General features: G+C 42.5%; 1 protein-coding gene and 1 pseudogene across 7 annotated transcripts in view; both read left to right on the top strand.

Moving 5' to 3' along the window:
• Window positions 1–2,566: 2,566 nt before the first annotated feature.
• On the top strand, window positions 2,567–5,104 carry LOC101011857 (annotated as a pseudogene).
• A 5,597-nt stretch (window positions 5,105–10,701) lies between these two features.
• NAA35 (N(alpha)-acetyltransferase 35, NatC auxiliary subunit) overlaps window positions 10,702–16,028 on the top strand; it is an 89,458-nt gene continuing 84,131 nt past the window's right edge. The window contains exons 1-2 of one of the 7 annotated variants that reach the window (XM_021927600.2): window positions 10,702–10,826; window positions 11,711–11,839. In XM_021927600.2, the coding sequence (XP_021783292.1) occupies window positions 11,716–11,839 (124 nt within the window). In that variant the 5' untranslated portion in view covers window positions 10,702–10,826; window positions 11,711–11,715. Of the gene's footprint in view, window positions 10,959–11,031; window positions 11,436–11,696; window positions 11,840–16,028 lie in introns of those variants that run through there. The other 6 variants (XM_021927599.1, XM_021927598.2, XM_021927603.2 and 3 more) reach the window with 6 other exon arrangements.

Raw genomic sequence — 16,028 nt, 5'->3', positions numbered from 1 at the left:
GAAGTACCTTACGAAAAAGAGAATTCAGTAAAAAAATAAAAATATATATTTATATTAATATATTATATATAATAAAATTATAATAAGCACTAAAAGAGAATTTAAGTCACTGAACAGTAACTGTTTGATGTAACATTTAAGGCAAGATTACTTTAAATTCCCCAATTTACTTTGCACTTTCCACGCCAACATGTTTTATTTTGCAGCAACATACCTGTTGCAATGTTTCATGTTACTCATATTGCTGGGACAATGGTAATACAGCAGAGTAATGATTATTTTCTCCTTCAATGAGATAAAGTCAATAGAAACTGAAATTTGTTTTTTGAGACAGGGTCTTGCTTTGTTGCCCAGGCTGGGGTGTGATCATAGCTCACTGCTGCCTAGAATTCCTGGGCTCAAGGGATCCTCTCGCCTCAGTCTCCTGAGTATGGGACTGAGTGGCTGGGACTATAGGCCACACCACCATGCCCAGCTAACTTTTAAAATTCGTAGAGACAGGATCTCACTATGTTGCTCAGTCTGGTCTTGAATTCCTGGTCTCAGTCAATCCCCCTACCTCACCCTCCCAAAGTGCTGGGATTATAGGTGTGAGCTACTGTGCCCATTTAGAAAACTCTTATTATGAAAATATTAAATATGTACAAAAGTAGAGAGAATAGTAAAATGAACTCTTATATTCATCACCATCTTCCACAATTATCAACAAATCTTATTCCCTCTCTCCATTCATCCCCAGCCCCACTGAATGATTTTGAGGCAAATATCAAGCATCATATATTTTCATTCATAAGTATTTCAGTATGGCTCTCCAAAAGACATACATTTTTTAAAAAGGTTACCACAATGTCATTATCCCACCTGAAAATTTTGATTTCTTTTTTATTTTATTTATTTATTTATTTTGAGACAGAGTCTCACTCTGTTGCCCAGGCTGGAGTACAGTGGCATGATCTCAGCTCACTGCAACCTCTGCCCTCCAAGTTCAAGCTATTCTGCTGCCTCAGCCTCCCGAGTAGCTGGGATTACAGGCGCCTACCACCACGTCCAGGTAATTTTTTTTGTATTTTTAGTAGAGGTGGGGTTTCACCATCTTGGCCAGGCTGGTCTTGAACTCCTGACCTTGTGATCCACCTGCCTCGGCCTCCCAAAGTGCTGGGGTTACAGGCGTAAGCCACAGTGCCTGGCCAATTTTAATTTCTTAATAACATCAAATATCTGGTCAGTGTTCACATTTATTCAATGGCTTCAAATTGTTTACAGTTTATTTTAAATAGGACCTAAAGTTTATCTAATTCATAAGTCCTTTCAATATTTATTTTTTCTACTTTTAAATTTATTTTTATTTTTATTTATTTATCCATTTTTGAGACAGGGTTTCACTGTTGCCTAGGCTGGAGTGCAGTGGTGCAATCTCAGCTTACTGCAGCCTTGACCTCCTGTGCTCAGGTGATCCTCCTGCCTCAGCCTCCCAAGTAGCAGGGACTACAGGCATGTGCCACCATGCCTGGACAATTATTTTTGTGGAGTTTTTTTGTTTGCTTGTTTGCTTTTTGTAGAGATAGTGTTTTCCCATGTTGCCCAGGCTGGGCTCGAACTCCTGGGCTCAAGCGATCCTCCCTGCCTCAGCCTTCGAAAGTGCTGGGCTTACAGGCATGAGCCAACCGCACCCAGCCTAAGTTTATTCATTTTATATTATATCTGCAATTGGTTGATGTGTCTTATGTTTACTTCCCTTTTGACAAAAACTTAAGAGTTTCAATATCTACGCATTAGGCAATTCATTGATGAAATGTAAGAAATCTACAAATGTAGTTAATTTTTTTTGTAAAAAATTCACATACTGATAGACCCCAGGAAACTGCTTGAAAATTAATTATTAATGTCAAAGTGATTTGAGAAAGAATTTTAAAAGAAAAACATATATTAAATATTATGTTATATATGTATATTGTTATTAGGCTAATAATTGGGAGTTAATGTCTCTCTCAGATTCGGTGAAGCACACTCTTCTGGTTTTTCTTCTGCTGTTTACTCTGAATCCTTTATTAGGTCCTCTTCCTCTACCTGACCTCTAAATGTTGGGGTCACTCAGTAGGCCATTTGAAGCTCACTTCTTTTGCATCATTTTTTTTTTATGAGATCACAGTAATACCCCTAGTTGTAAATGATGTCTTTTTTGGCAAAATTGACCAAAAATAGTTTCACATAGCAAATACAAAGACAAAGTAAAAAGGACAAGTGACACACTGGCTTACAAAAATTGCAGCTTCAATCAAGAGTTAATATATAGAGCTTCTTAAAAACAGAAAAGAAAATAATTGGCCAGGCGTGGTGGCTCACACCCGTAATCCCAGCACTTTGGGAGGCCGAGGTGGGCAGATCACCTGAGGTCAGCAGTTCAAGACCAGCTTGGCTAACATGGTGAAACCCCGTTTCTATTAAAAATACAAAAAAGTAGCCAGGCGTGGTGGCACGTGCCTGTACTCCCAGCTACTTGGGAGGCTGAGGCAGGAGACTCCCTTGAACCTGAGAGGTGGAGGTTACAGTGAGCCAAAATTGCACCACTGAACTCCAGCCTGGACTACAAGAGCGAAACTCTGTCTCCAAAAAATAATAATAATAATCATCATCATCATCGTCATCAATGATCCTATAGAAAAATGGGTTAGAGACAGGCATGGACTGATCATAGAAAAAGATGCAAATGGTCATTAAAAAGATATATTCTCCACCCCACTCATGATAAGAGAATGCAAATTAGAACTATACTGAATATTTTTTATCACTTAACAGCTTGGCAAAAATCCAAAAGTTTGACCATATACTTTATTGGTAAGGCTTTGGGAAAGCAAGCACTCTCATACATAGCTTGTGGAAATAAAAACCAATTTCTAGGCGCATCTTCACAAGATGAAAACAAAATCAACTTCAGCTGCGACTGCAACCGCTAGCTCGACTCCAGAGTCCCCGACAGCACTGAAGCAGCTGGACAAAGAGCAGGTTAGAAAGGCAGTGGACACTCTGTTGACACATCGCAAGTCCAGGAAAAATGATCCCAGATTGCTTTTGAACAAGAATGAAAATTTATTTTTAATGGTGGTATGGAAAATTCCAAGTAAAGAACTGAGGGTCAGATTGTCCTTGCCTCATGGTATTCAATCACATTTAGAAGAAATCTGTTTATTTACCAAGGATGAACTCAATTCAACTCCTGAAAAGACAGACCAGTTCTATAGAAAGCTTTTGAACAAGCATGGAATTAAAACTACATCTCAGATTATCCCCCTCCAAAACTTTAAAAAAGGAATATAAAGCCTATGAAGCCAAGCTCCACCTTCTGAGCAGTTTTGACTTCTTCCATACTGATGCCAGAATTAGGTGGCTCTTACCCTCACACATTAGGAGACATTTCTATCAAAGAAAGTTCCAGTATCAGGCTGAGGCCGGCGGATCACGAGGTCAGGAGATGGAGACCATCCCGGCTAACACGATGAAACCGCGTCTCTACTGAAAACACAAAAAATTAGCTGGGCGAAGTGGCGGGCGCCTGTAGTCCCAGCTACTCAGGAGGCTGAGGCAGAAGAATCGCTTGAACCCGGGAGGTGGAGGTTGCAGTGAGCTGAGATCGTGCCACTGCACTCCAGCCTGGCGACAGAGCGAGACTCTGTCTCAAAAAAAAAAAAAAAAAGGCAAGTTCCAGTAGTTTCGGTATCTGTAAACCTTCTGTCTAGGAATTTTATCAAGAGAGATCAATGAATGTATAGGTGGAACCGCCTAAGTATTTCTAAAAGTGGTTCTTGCAGTGCTATACACATCGGTCACACTGGGATGCAGATTGAGCACATCATTGAAAACATTGTTGCTGTTGCAAAACGACTTTCAGAAAAATTGCCAGAGAAGTGGGAGAGCGTGAAATTCCTGTTTGTGAAAACTGAGAAATCGGTTGCCCTTCCTATTTTTTCCTTGTTTGTCAACAATTGGGATGAAGCCACCAGAAAATTTATGTTTAATAAGTAGAAAAAAGCAGCGAGGAGAAAACGAAGAGAAAAAAAATGTTGAAAAACAAAAGGAGAGGAACAAAAACAAAAAGATAAGGCAACAGGCTAGGAAGCCTGCATCAGTCTTAAGTAAAGATGAGGTGGCAACTAAAAATGGTGGCACTGCAGTGAAGAAACCATAATCAAAGAAGAAATAGACACCAGAGCATGAGGATAAAAATTGCGGCAGAGGAAAAGCCCTAGATAAAGTGACAAATGAATCAAAAGATGAAATTTTACAACCGGTAACCATAGGAAAAACTCCAGCTAATGAAAATATACAGACTGAAAAACGTGCTATAGGCCGAGGTGGGCGGATTCCCTAAGGTCGGGAGTTTGAGACCAGCCTGACCAACATGGAGAAACCCCATCTCTACTGAAAATACAAAATTAGCCGGGTGTGGTGGCGCACGCCTGTAATCCCAGCTACTCGGGAAGCTGAGGCAGGAGAATTGCTTGAACCCAGGGGAGGCGGAGGTTGTGGTGAGTGGAGATCGCGCCATTGCATTCCAGCCTGGGCAACAAGAGCAAGCCTCTGTCTCAAAAACAAAAACAAAAACAAAAGCAAAACAAAACAGAAAAAAAACATGCTATAGAAGGAAGTCTCTAGAAAAGAATCCTGATCCCCACACACCTGGTGGGAAGCAGAGAAAGGCATTGCCAGCCTCTGATACCCCAAAGGCTGCAGAGTCTGAGACCCCATGGAAAGGCCCAGGGAAAAAGCCAAAAGTCAATGAGTCAGTGAAGGAAAACAAATCCTTGGCTGGGGCAAAAAGTCAGACAGGTACAAAAAAGCCAGAGGCCAATTTTTTTGCTACCCTTCGTAAATCTATGACAAAAGCTTCCCGTAGCCCCCCAAAACGACCCCCAAAACCCAAAGTAAAGAACTACCTGAAGAGCTTTTTAGAACTACTGAGGTCCTGACCCGCTTTGCAGCCTTCTCCAAGGGTGAGAGGCTCGGACTTCAAGATTTGGCCGGGCGCGGTGGCTCATGCCTGTAATCCCAGCACTTTGGGAGGCCGAGGCCGGCAGATCACAAGGTCAGGAGATAGAGACCATCCTGGCTAACACGGTGAAACCCCATCTCTACTAAAAACACAAAAAAAATTAGCTGGGCGTGGTGGTGGGCGCCTGTAGTCCCACTACTCTGGAGGCTGAGGCAGGAGAACCCGGGAGGCCTGAGCTTGCAGTGAGCCGAGATGGTGCCACTGCACTCCAGCCTGGGCCACAGAGCAAGACTCCGTCTCAGGAAAAAAAAAAAAAAAAAGATTTCTTAAAGCCTCTGTAGGTGATTCTGACATACGATGTATTATTTTAATAGAGGTTTATTTGAAATTATATATTCTGCATTATTTTTCTGTTACATAAATGTTATTAAACAATAAGACTAGTGAACAGTGGCAATTAGTAGTAATTAATAGCACTAATGAAGGAGAAGGAAAGGAAGACCCATTTGGGGAAAATTCAGACTGCAGAAGCGGCCTGCCTGAAAAGTCATAGCAACAGGCAAAAATAAAACAACCCTGGGAAAAAAAACTCAGGCTGCACCTGCAGACAGATAAGCAGACAGGGTCCAGCACAGAAGCCCTTTGTTCTCTGTACAAATAGCAAGCTCCCAGGAAAAAGTTTCCTCCCGTTTTCAGGCATATACACGTTGGGAGCTTGCACAGGAAGGAGGGGGATCTTACCCACAGTTATACAAACAAGAGAAGCAGTGCTTTGTGCTTGTCTAGAGACATACCCACAGCTGCGTAAGATAAGGGGAGTTGCACAGACAGCTTTACTGGTAAGTCACTCGAACTGTTACAGAGATGAGAGGAGTTTCTTTCCCCGCCCAGGCGCCCCCCGCCCTACCTCCTCTACCCTGAGACGGGGTCTTGCTCTGTCACCCAGGCTGGAGTGCAGCGGCGCGATCTCCGCTCACTGCAAGCTCCGCCTCCCGGGTTCACGCCATTCTCCTGCCTCAGCTTCCTGAGTAGCTGGGACTACAGGTGCCGGCCACGATGCCCGGCTAATTTTTATTTTTTTATTTTTTAGTAGAGACGGGGTTTCACTTTGTTAGCCAGGATGGTCTCGATCTCCTGACTTCGTGATCTGCCCGCCTCAGCCTCTCAAAGTGCTGGGATTACAGGCTTGAGCCACCGCACCCAACCGAGAGGAATTTCTTATAAAACTTTTGAATTCAGCTATAACCCAGGAATCCACTTGGACTCCCCTCTCTGCTGCAGAGAGCTTTCTTCTTTGACTTCTTAAACTTTCACTCCAACGCAGCTTTGTGTCCAAGCTCCTTACTTTTCTTGGATGTAGGACAAAGTCCCCGAGGTACTAGTTCAGACAATGAGAACCTGCTACATTAAGGTTATTGGTGAAACTGCGACACTAGTATCTTAGTTTTAAAAATACTGTGGGAAAATATAACGACATATTTAAAATGTTGATATATTATAAACATTATACGGAGGATGATTACACATTTTCCCCTAGTACAGCAGTTTAACTTTTTAATAATTTTATTGGATTACTATATATTATTTTTTCAAGAGACAGGGGGTCTCATCAGTTGCCTCGGCTGGCCCTAAACTCCTGGAGTCAAGTGCTCCTCCTGTCTCAGCCTTATGGGTAGCTGGGACTGTTGGCACATGCCACCACACCAGGCTTAGTGTGTATTCTTAAGATACGTTAAATGTCAGACTTTTAAGAAGGAGAACATAGGCCGGACATGGTGGCTCATGCCTGTAATCCCAGCACTTTGGGAGGCTGAGACGGGTGGATTGCCTGAGCTCAGGAGTTTGAGACTAGCCTGGGCAACATGGCAAAACCCCATCTCTACCAAAAATACAAAAAATTAGCCAGGAGTGGTGGCATGCATCGGTAGTCCTAGATACTTTGAAGGCTGAGGTGGGAGGATCACTTGAGCCCAGGGTCAAGCCTGCAGTGAGCTGAGATTGTGCCACTGCACAACAGCCTGGGTGAGAGAGGGAGACCCTGTCTCAAAAATAAATAAATAAATATAGTAGGACGAACTAAACTGATATTTTGATATTATCCATATTTAAAAACTCACAAAAACAGTGCCATGTTTCTTTCTGCCCCATGATACAGTAGGATATGTTAACTCTGTTTCCTTTTCTGAAAATATTTCTCTGAGCTGTCTGCAGCCTTTAGGTCCTCCTTAATTTATTTAATGGTAAAACTGATGTAAAAATCCACTTTGACTTGCAGTCTGCTCTTATCAAACTCATGTAACACTGGGTTCCTGTGTCAGTACAATACGATGACATTAAGCTAAATTTCATCTCAACACAAGTGTTTAATCACGGAATAGTTAGGATTTTATCTGCTAGCAACAGGATTTAGACTTGTTGGAATTAACTTCTCTCTCTCCAAAAATGGCCATCTACTCTGTATGTTGTTTGGGTAGATCATTATTTGTCAATCAGTTCTTTTGCATCCATTCATCACAGTTTATGTCTACACTGCCCATTGCTTTTTCAACATTAGGAAGAACATTGGATGTCATCAGAAGTTAAACGTCTCTCAGGGAAAATGGTTTTTAAATCAGAGAGGTTAGTAGAAATCAAATATGGATATCAAATAAATTACAGTTTTAGTAAATAAATTAAAATGGTTTCACTTGGCTGCCCTGTTCTGGTTATAAATGTGTATTTGAAATATATATGTGTATATATTTGTGTATTTAAAATATATATGTGTGTGTATATTTGTGCTTCACATATATATGTATATTTGAAATATATGTAAGTGCTGAAGCAGTCTTATTTACAAGAAAAGAGTGTTCTTTCCTCTATCAGTTTTTGTCACAACCCATACATGATCCTGAACAACTCAGATGCAGTCAACTCATCCTTTTCCAGATATCTCATGGTCCTGCAAAGATCATTAAACAGTTTTGGAAAACTAGCACATATGTTTCTACTTTATTTTTTTATTTTTTTTGAGACGGATTCTTGCTCTGTCGCCCAGGCTGAAGTGCAGTGGCCGGATCTCAGCTCACTGCAAGCTCCACCTCCCGTGTTCACACCATTCTCCTGCCTCAGCCTCCCGTGTAGCTGGGACTACAAGCGCCCACCACCTCGCCCGGCTAGTTTTTTGTATTTTTTAGTAGAGACGGGGTTTCACCGTGTTAGCCAGGATGGTCTCGATCTCCTGACCTCGTGATCCGCCCGTCTCGGCCTCCCAAAGTGCTGGGATTACAGGCTTGAGCCATCGCGCCCAGCCCCATGTTTCTACTTTATTGTAACTCTTTTCTACATTCTCATCCTCAAATGTATTTAGTGAGTACCTACTATAGGCCAACCACTGCCCTAAGTGCTGGGGACACAGCTTAGTTCAAAACAGTCAAAACTTCTGCCCTTGGGAAATTATTCTGTAAGAGAGATAGGCATTTTTAATTTTTTTAATTTTTTGAGGCAGAGTCTTGCTGTTGCCCAGGCTGGAGTGCAGTCGCAAGATTTCGGCTCACTGCAACCTATGCCTCCCAGGTTCAAGCAATTCTCCTGCCTCAGCCTCCTGAGTAGCTGGGAGTACAGGCGCATGCTGCCACACCTGGGTAATTTTTGTGTTTTTAGTAGAGATAGGGTTTCACCATGTTGACCAGGCTGGTCTTGAACTCCTGACCTCATGTGATCCACCTGTCTCAGCCTCCCAAAGGGCTGGGATTACAGGCATGAGCCACTGCGCCTGGCCATTTTTAATTTTTTTAAACCAACTTTTGTGAAGTTTGATTTACAAACAATAAAACGTACACATTGTAAGTATATACTTCAGTGAAATTTTACAAATGTATTCACCCACACAGGCACTACCTTGATCAAAAACAGAATATTTACATCACTTCAAATCAAGCTCTATCCAAGTCTGCCTCTTCTTGAGCCCTGAGCAGCTGCTAATCTGTTTTCTGTCACTATAGATGTCTTTTAAGAGCTTAGGGTCTCACATTTGATTTCCTTCCTTCCTTCCTTCCTTCCTTCCTTCCTTCCTTCCTTCCTTCCTTCCTTCCTTCTTCTTTTTCTTCTTCTTCTGCTTTCTTCTTCTGCTTCTTCCTTCTTCCTTCTTTTTTTTTTTGAGACGGAGTCTTACTCTGTCACCCAGGTTGGAGTGCAATGGTGCCATCTCGGCTCACAGCAACCTCTGCCTCCTGAGTTCAAGCGATTCCCCTGCCTCAGCTTCCCAAATAGCTGGGATTACAGGCGCACACCACCATGCCCGGCTAATTTTTTGGTATTTTTAGTAGAGACAGGATTTCACCAGGTTGGTCAAGATAGTCTCCAACCCGACCTCTCCACCTGCCGGCCTCCCAAAGCATTGAGATTATACGCATGAGCCACCATGCTCAGCCTGATTTCTTTTACTCAATATATTTTTGAAATTCATTCATGTTGTACATCAAGTAGTTGATCCCTGTTTATTGATAATTACATTCATTACATTGTATAGATATGCCACAAGTTGTTTTTATTCAACAGTTGATGGACATTTGGGTGGTTTGCAGTTTTTGATTATTAAAAACAAAGTTGGGCCACGCACGGTGGCTCACGCCTGTAATCCTAGCACTTTGGGAGGCCAAGGTGGGTGGATCATGAGGTCTGGAATTTGAGACCATCCTGACCAACATGGTGAAACCCCATCTCTACTAAAAATACAAAAAACAGCCTGGCGTGGTGGCAGGTGCCTGTAATCCCAGATACTCGGAAGGCTGAGGCACGAGAATCGCTTGAACCTGAAAGGCGGAGGTTGCAATGAGCCAAGATCAGGTCACTGCACTCTAGCATGGGCGACAAGAGCAACATTCTGTCTCAAACAAAAACAAAGCAAAACGAAGCTGGTATGAATATTAACATACAAGCTTCTGTATGAATATACGCTTTTGTACCTAGGTAAATTCGTAGATTACTGGATCGTATGATAAAGTGTAAGATTACAAGAAAAGATTGTAAGTTTTCCAAAGTAGTTGTACCATTTTGCATTACCACCACCAACATATCAGAGGTCCAGTTGCTCTGCATCCTTGCCAACATTTGGTATTATCTTTTAATTTTGGGCCATCCTAAAGAACAGGTGGTGATAAAGATGTGCTTCTTACTTGTGCCCGTCTATTTATGTAACCCCATTTAAAAACTGATCATTTTATTAATAAATTTTTAAAAATCTGAAATATTTAGGAATCTTAAATTAAATGTCTGGCTTGACTTTGCAGATATTTTTATTCTATGTTCCCTCACGAAACTCCCAGGCGCTGTATAGGAAACATAAATCCGTTGTCAGGCAGCAGTAGCACGTTATTGCTCTCGGAGCTTGGCTGCTCGTTGGTGCTCGCAACCACAAAGGTCTACGCAAACCTCCACGGTTTCCTCCAGCCTTCGCGTCACCTTTCTAAGAAATTCCCAGAGGGCAGCGCAGAGGGGCCGGGCTCTGGGGCTCCGCGCTCCGTCTCTTTCCGGGAACCGCCCACTACCCAGGGCGCCCACAGAGTGTGGAAAAAGAAGATAACTTCCGGTCTCGCGATCGTCTCTAATCTCGCGAGAAGAGAAGGCGGCCGCCGTCGGCCGAACAGAGGCGGTGGCGAGGGAGGGGGTGTGGCCGGGGAGCGCGAAGTCCCGGGAGTAAGGGAGAGGGGGCGGGGTCGCGCGCCCCTGGCGTACGCATGCGTGCACGCCGTCGGTCGGGCTGGGCTGAGAGGGGAGGGGGCGGCGGCGGCAGAGGCGGCGTCGTTATTTCCGTGGTCCGGACAGTGCGTGGCGGCGCGGGTGACCACGGGAGAAGTAGGTAGGGACCGCCCCTGCGTAGCCATTGAAACCCTCTCGCTCGTGTGTCCAAGAGCCGCAGTCCCCCGCGCGTGTGGCGGGCCCTGAGGACCCCAGGTCACCCTGCTGCCCCGGCCCTCCCGCTGCGCGTCAGGTAGGGGCCGCGGGCTCTCCAGTGCCCGCTGTCGGCCGAGGCCCCGGCCTTGCCCGGTGTTGCCGAGGCGACGATCCGGCGCCGGACGTGCCCGCCCTCCTGCGCGGCGACAGCTCTGTCCTTGCTTACGCGCCCAGTGGGACCGGGGCTGGGCCGGGCTGACCCGGGCGGGGCGGAAGGGAAGCGGGTGCCCGCCTCAGGTGTGCCCCGGCCCTAAGCCCGGCCGTTGGGACTCTGCGGTGCGTGCCGGCTCCTCATTCCTCCCGACGAGGTTCTGCCTGGGTCCGGGCCGGCGCTGGCCCGGGAAAGGTCCCAGCGAGCTCTGGCCAGGTGAAGGGCTGCCTTGATTGACTTCGGTAGTTGCCGCGTGGGGTCCTGGGCTGCGAGAGGGGACCCTGAATAGTGCTTTGGTCATTTGTGGCTATTATTGAAAGCTGGAAGCTCTGGAGTTGTTCTATTCGGGCCAGTGGTGAGATGGTTTGTAATTTTTCTTCTTAAACGGTAGGAAGGCAAAGTATTTATGGGCCCTGGTGGGTGGTGGGCTAATAGTAAATAAGCAGCAGGATTGTTAATTGACGTGAGATTTGATTGCATTAAGATGATTCTTTGCAGTACTGTCCTTAGACTCAGAAGAGTTCTGCTTTAAAGAGTTTAGTAAGACTTCATCCCATACTTAAACAAACACACATTTCTGCAAATGCTCTTGCCCAGAAAACTACATCTTCTCTCTTACATCAGTATTAATTTTACAGGCATAATGGTTATGAAAGCTTCTGTAGATGATGATGATTCAGGATGGGAGCTCAGTATGCCAGAAAAAATGGAAAAAAGCAATACAAACTGGGTGGACATTACCCAAGATTTTGAAGAAGCTTGTCGAGGTGAGTCTGATTTTTGGATTAGAAGTTCAACATCTGAGAGGGGTAGAATGACTATTGTGCTTTCTAAACTTACCTCATTTGATGAAATCAACAGGTGAGTGTGGTTTGTTGAGTTTGTTAGCCACACTTCCTCTGTATCCTCTAATTTTAACTTTAAAGCAAGCATATATTTGATATAGCATTAAATACAGATGTTAAGAAAGTTTTTTAAAATTGAATTTTTCTTACTTTAACAGGTTAGAGACAGCAGTAATTTCTTAACTGTGGAAAACACTTTGTTAATCTAAAAGATGGTGATATTTTTGTATGTTTGAGGTTTCAGAATGATCAGATCACATCATTCCTTGCTTAAGATCATCCAGTGACTTCCTGTTGCAGGTAGAATAAAATCCAAACTCCTTCCCTATGGGTCTATAAAATCTGGTCCCTGTCTACCACTCAGGTTTCATTTATGTGCCACTGCCTCTGCCAGACTTACTACATTGCAGTCACAGGTCTTTCTTATCTCTTCGTGATGCACACCAAAGTGGTTCTCCCAGGTGTTTGCATTTTTTGTTTTCTCTCTTTTAAATTACTTTGCCCCTAGCTTTCACACAATTCTTCTTAAGTGTTACCTCCCTGGTGAGGACCTCAGAACAACCCCTCATTCTCTCCTCTGCAATTCCACCTCAGTTGAATCACTTTTTATTTTCCTCATACAGCTTATCTTTTTCAGAAGCCATAATTTTCCATTATTTCTTGTTTATTTTCAATCTCACTCACTGGAATATAAGCTCTGTAACCCTAGTACACAGAACAGTTCCTGGCACATAGTAAATTCAATAAACAGGAATAAATGGGGAAATGAACATGCTTGTTGGTTGAGGAGAAAGAGTCTAGGGAGAGACTGAAGAGAAAGGAACAAATACTGGAGTGAGAGCTTGAACGTTAAAGAGAGGATGAGATCAAGGAGATGGTAGAGAAATTGGGGAAAAGCATAGGGATACATTGAGACAGGAAGGACTGAAGTTAGGATGAAGATAAAAGTATATTTCTAAGTGACAGAGGAGGACTGATGACGGAATTCACACCTGATGGCTGGCTCGTATTGTCTCAAGCAGCTTAGGTCTTTTGATGATAGTTGGGGTGTGTTTGGCTAGTGCTCTGAAGAGGAGGAGTAAAGACTTGGGGCAGCTGCAGGTGGAAAGGGAGCCAGCTATGTATAAGCAAAATGGTAAATCATGTGCCATCCTTTGTTTTGAGATCACCTTTTATAGTCTCAGTGAGACAGTGGAAAGAACATAAGACTGGGGGTTGAGTGACTGCCCATATATGTCTATCTAAGGAAGAGACAAAGCAGTGTCAAGTTACAGTGTAGTTTTTGTGCTCAGAGATCTTAGACTATTAAGTGGATTATATCTGTCATCTTGCACTGATTTTAAGTAATCTCTATTAGGGGGCTGTAATTATTAACCTAAATAGGGAAAGTTTTTGAAGGACATGTGGCTTGGATTGGGCCTTAAGGAGAGAGAGTTTTTACGAGGGGAGGTGACAGAGTTATTCTAGACTGAGATGAACTATATGAGTCAGAGTTCAGTGAGGATTTTATGTTAGGGGAATAATAAGTAATTTTGCTTGGCCGCAAAACAGTTTTCAATGCTGGGAATTATAGAGGGTCTTTAGTGCCATTGATGTTTTCTGTTTGTTTTTGTTTTTTTAGTTTGAGCTAGTTTTATGGCAGTAGGAGTTTTTTAATGGATTTGAGCATAAGATTGAAATTTTATTCCCCTTGATCAGTACAGTGGCTTGGACGGAGTAGTTTCTCAGTAAGTAATGAGTAAGCTTTATAGTCAGATATGGGCTGGAGTCCTAACTCTGTCACTTACTAGTTTAGTTTCCTTGGAGTTTAATTAATCTGAATCTTAGTTTTCTACTCTGGAAAACAGAACTTCTTTAGAGAATTTTGGGGATTAAATGAGACAGTGGATATAAAGTACTGGATCTGTAGTAGCATTCAATGATGGTAACTGTTGTTACTCAAGGTATTTAATTTAGAGTTGAAAGCATATAAAGTTTCTCTACTAGCATAATTTATGATGGATTAGGATGAAAAGAATCTATAACCTTAGACAAGGTTTGCACTCAGCCCAGATTAGGGCATTAAGGCCTTGGACTAGGCCTTGACAGAATGGAGAAGGGTAACATATGAGAATGAATAAGTTCATGTTGCTGGAGAGGTGAAAGAAACATGAGAGATGATGTGTTCCTTAAACTTTTGGTGACTGCAGAGGAGAGTGAGCATGTACACTGCTTCTCAACCTCTCCTTCTCAGATCTTATGGGTAGAGTTCAAAGTGTCTTAATTCATAGATACAAGATATCTTTATAATTTCCTGTTTTATCTTAGAAATTCATGGAAGAGTTTGCATTTTACAACATGTTTGTTGTTTGAGAGGAACACTTACATTTCATTTATGTTAACGGTCTTTTGCTTCCTACATCATCACATTAATTTGCTATTAGGCAGCTGTGCAAATTTTTATCCTGTGTCTTTGAATCCCGTGGGACATGATGTTCAGCAGGGTTGTTGCATACCACAGTTTGAAAACCACAGGTCTGCAGAATTTAGTCTCAATGAAATACAACTATAGAGGTCCTCTTAATTTTAGTCTTGCAGCTTGCTTTCATATATACATTCTCTACTTGTTTTTGATTGTAAGAAAACTTGAACCCAAGAAAGCAGTTCAGAATACTGGTGGGAGAGATGTTTTGGCTTGCCTTTGAGTTATATCATAAATTAGCCTTATTTCTTTGTGAAGGAACCTTGAGTGGGAGATAAAGTTTAATCCATGCTTCACTGTGGATAGAGAGGGGGTGGCATGCCATTTTGTGGACAACATCATACCATCCTATTAACTCTTCCATAATTAGCTCTTGCACTGTGTCGAGTGGCACAGATGTGAGGTATCCTTCCTGGAACTAAAAAAAATTGATGTAGAATTAATCTTCATATATAGATTTAGGACTAAAGACTGTTGGCAGTTCTTGAGCCTGTGGTATTTATTTTCCCTTCTTGGAATAATCAGATTTGTAGTCTTGATTATGGTTTAGGCTTCTGTTCTAGTGACTTTCTAAAAACTAAATTTGAAACAGATATGGTTACATTCTTTCTTTTAACTTGCAGTAGTCTCTCCCCTTTGGTGACAATGTAATGGCATTTGGCTAGACTCTGGTGATTTTTTTAGTACCACAAAATAGTCTGCATACTGATGATGAAGTTGTTTTTAATGCACATTTGTACTTATTTTTTTAGTGGCTCTTTAAAGTCCTGACTCAAATACAAACTTTTAACTTTTATGATTTATTTTATTTCCTACTAGGCAGGTGGCACACATTCCCTATAACTACTCTTGAGGCTCTTATCAGGTGGCACACATTCCCTATAACTACTCTTGAGGCTCTTATTTTTTTCTTTTTTAAATTATTTGTAATTTAGTCATTATTGTTGTTTTGCCTGATAGGAAATATGTGATTATTTTAAGTAACACTTCTAGGCTTTTTAAAAAAAAAAAAAATTATAAATTAATTTTTTTTTTCTTTTTAGAGTTAGGGTTTTGCTTTGTCACCCAGGCTGAAGTGCATAGAATGCCATGATCATTCCTCACTATAGCCTTGACTATAGGCTGGGTTCAAGCAATCCTCTCATCTCAGCCTTCTGAGTAGCTGAGACTATAGGCACGTGCTATGCCTGGCTTATTTTGTTTTTTTTGTAGAGACATTATGTTACGTAGGCTGGTCTCAAACTCCTGGCCGTAAGGGATCCTCTCACCTCAGCTTCCCAAAGTGTGGGGATTATAAGTGTGAACCACTGTGTCCAGCTTCTAGGCTTTCCTTCTCTAGGAAACCTTGCCTAATTTAAACTGTCTCATTTTTCTACCTATTCCATTTGGTTTTTCTTATTTAGATGCTTTCTCAATTATAAACCCACAACTTGGAAATTTCACTTAAATATAAATGATCATATGACATACACTCCTCCTGCTGCTGCCCACCAGATTCCCTTCTCCACACTATGGATAGCAACATTCTCTCCTAGGATGATGGCGCCAGTGGTATCTGGAGTCCAGAAGTAATGCAAAATCTGCCGTGCTGACTTCCATTCTTTTTATGTTTTAGTCTAGGAGGATATGGGCCCAATCTCTCCTTCCGTT

The sequence above is a fragment of the Papio anubis genome, chromosome 13, assembly GCF_008728515.1.
Source record: "Papio anubis isolate 15944 chromosome 13, Panubis1.0, whole genome shotgun sequence".
In the NCBI taxonomy this organism is placed as follows: domain Eukaryota; kingdom Metazoa; phylum Chordata; class Mammalia; order Primates; family Cercopithecidae; genus Papio; species Papio anubis.
The sequence above is the reverse complement of the archived record's forward strand: the minus strand, read 5'-3'. Positions and strand labels throughout refer to the sequence as shown.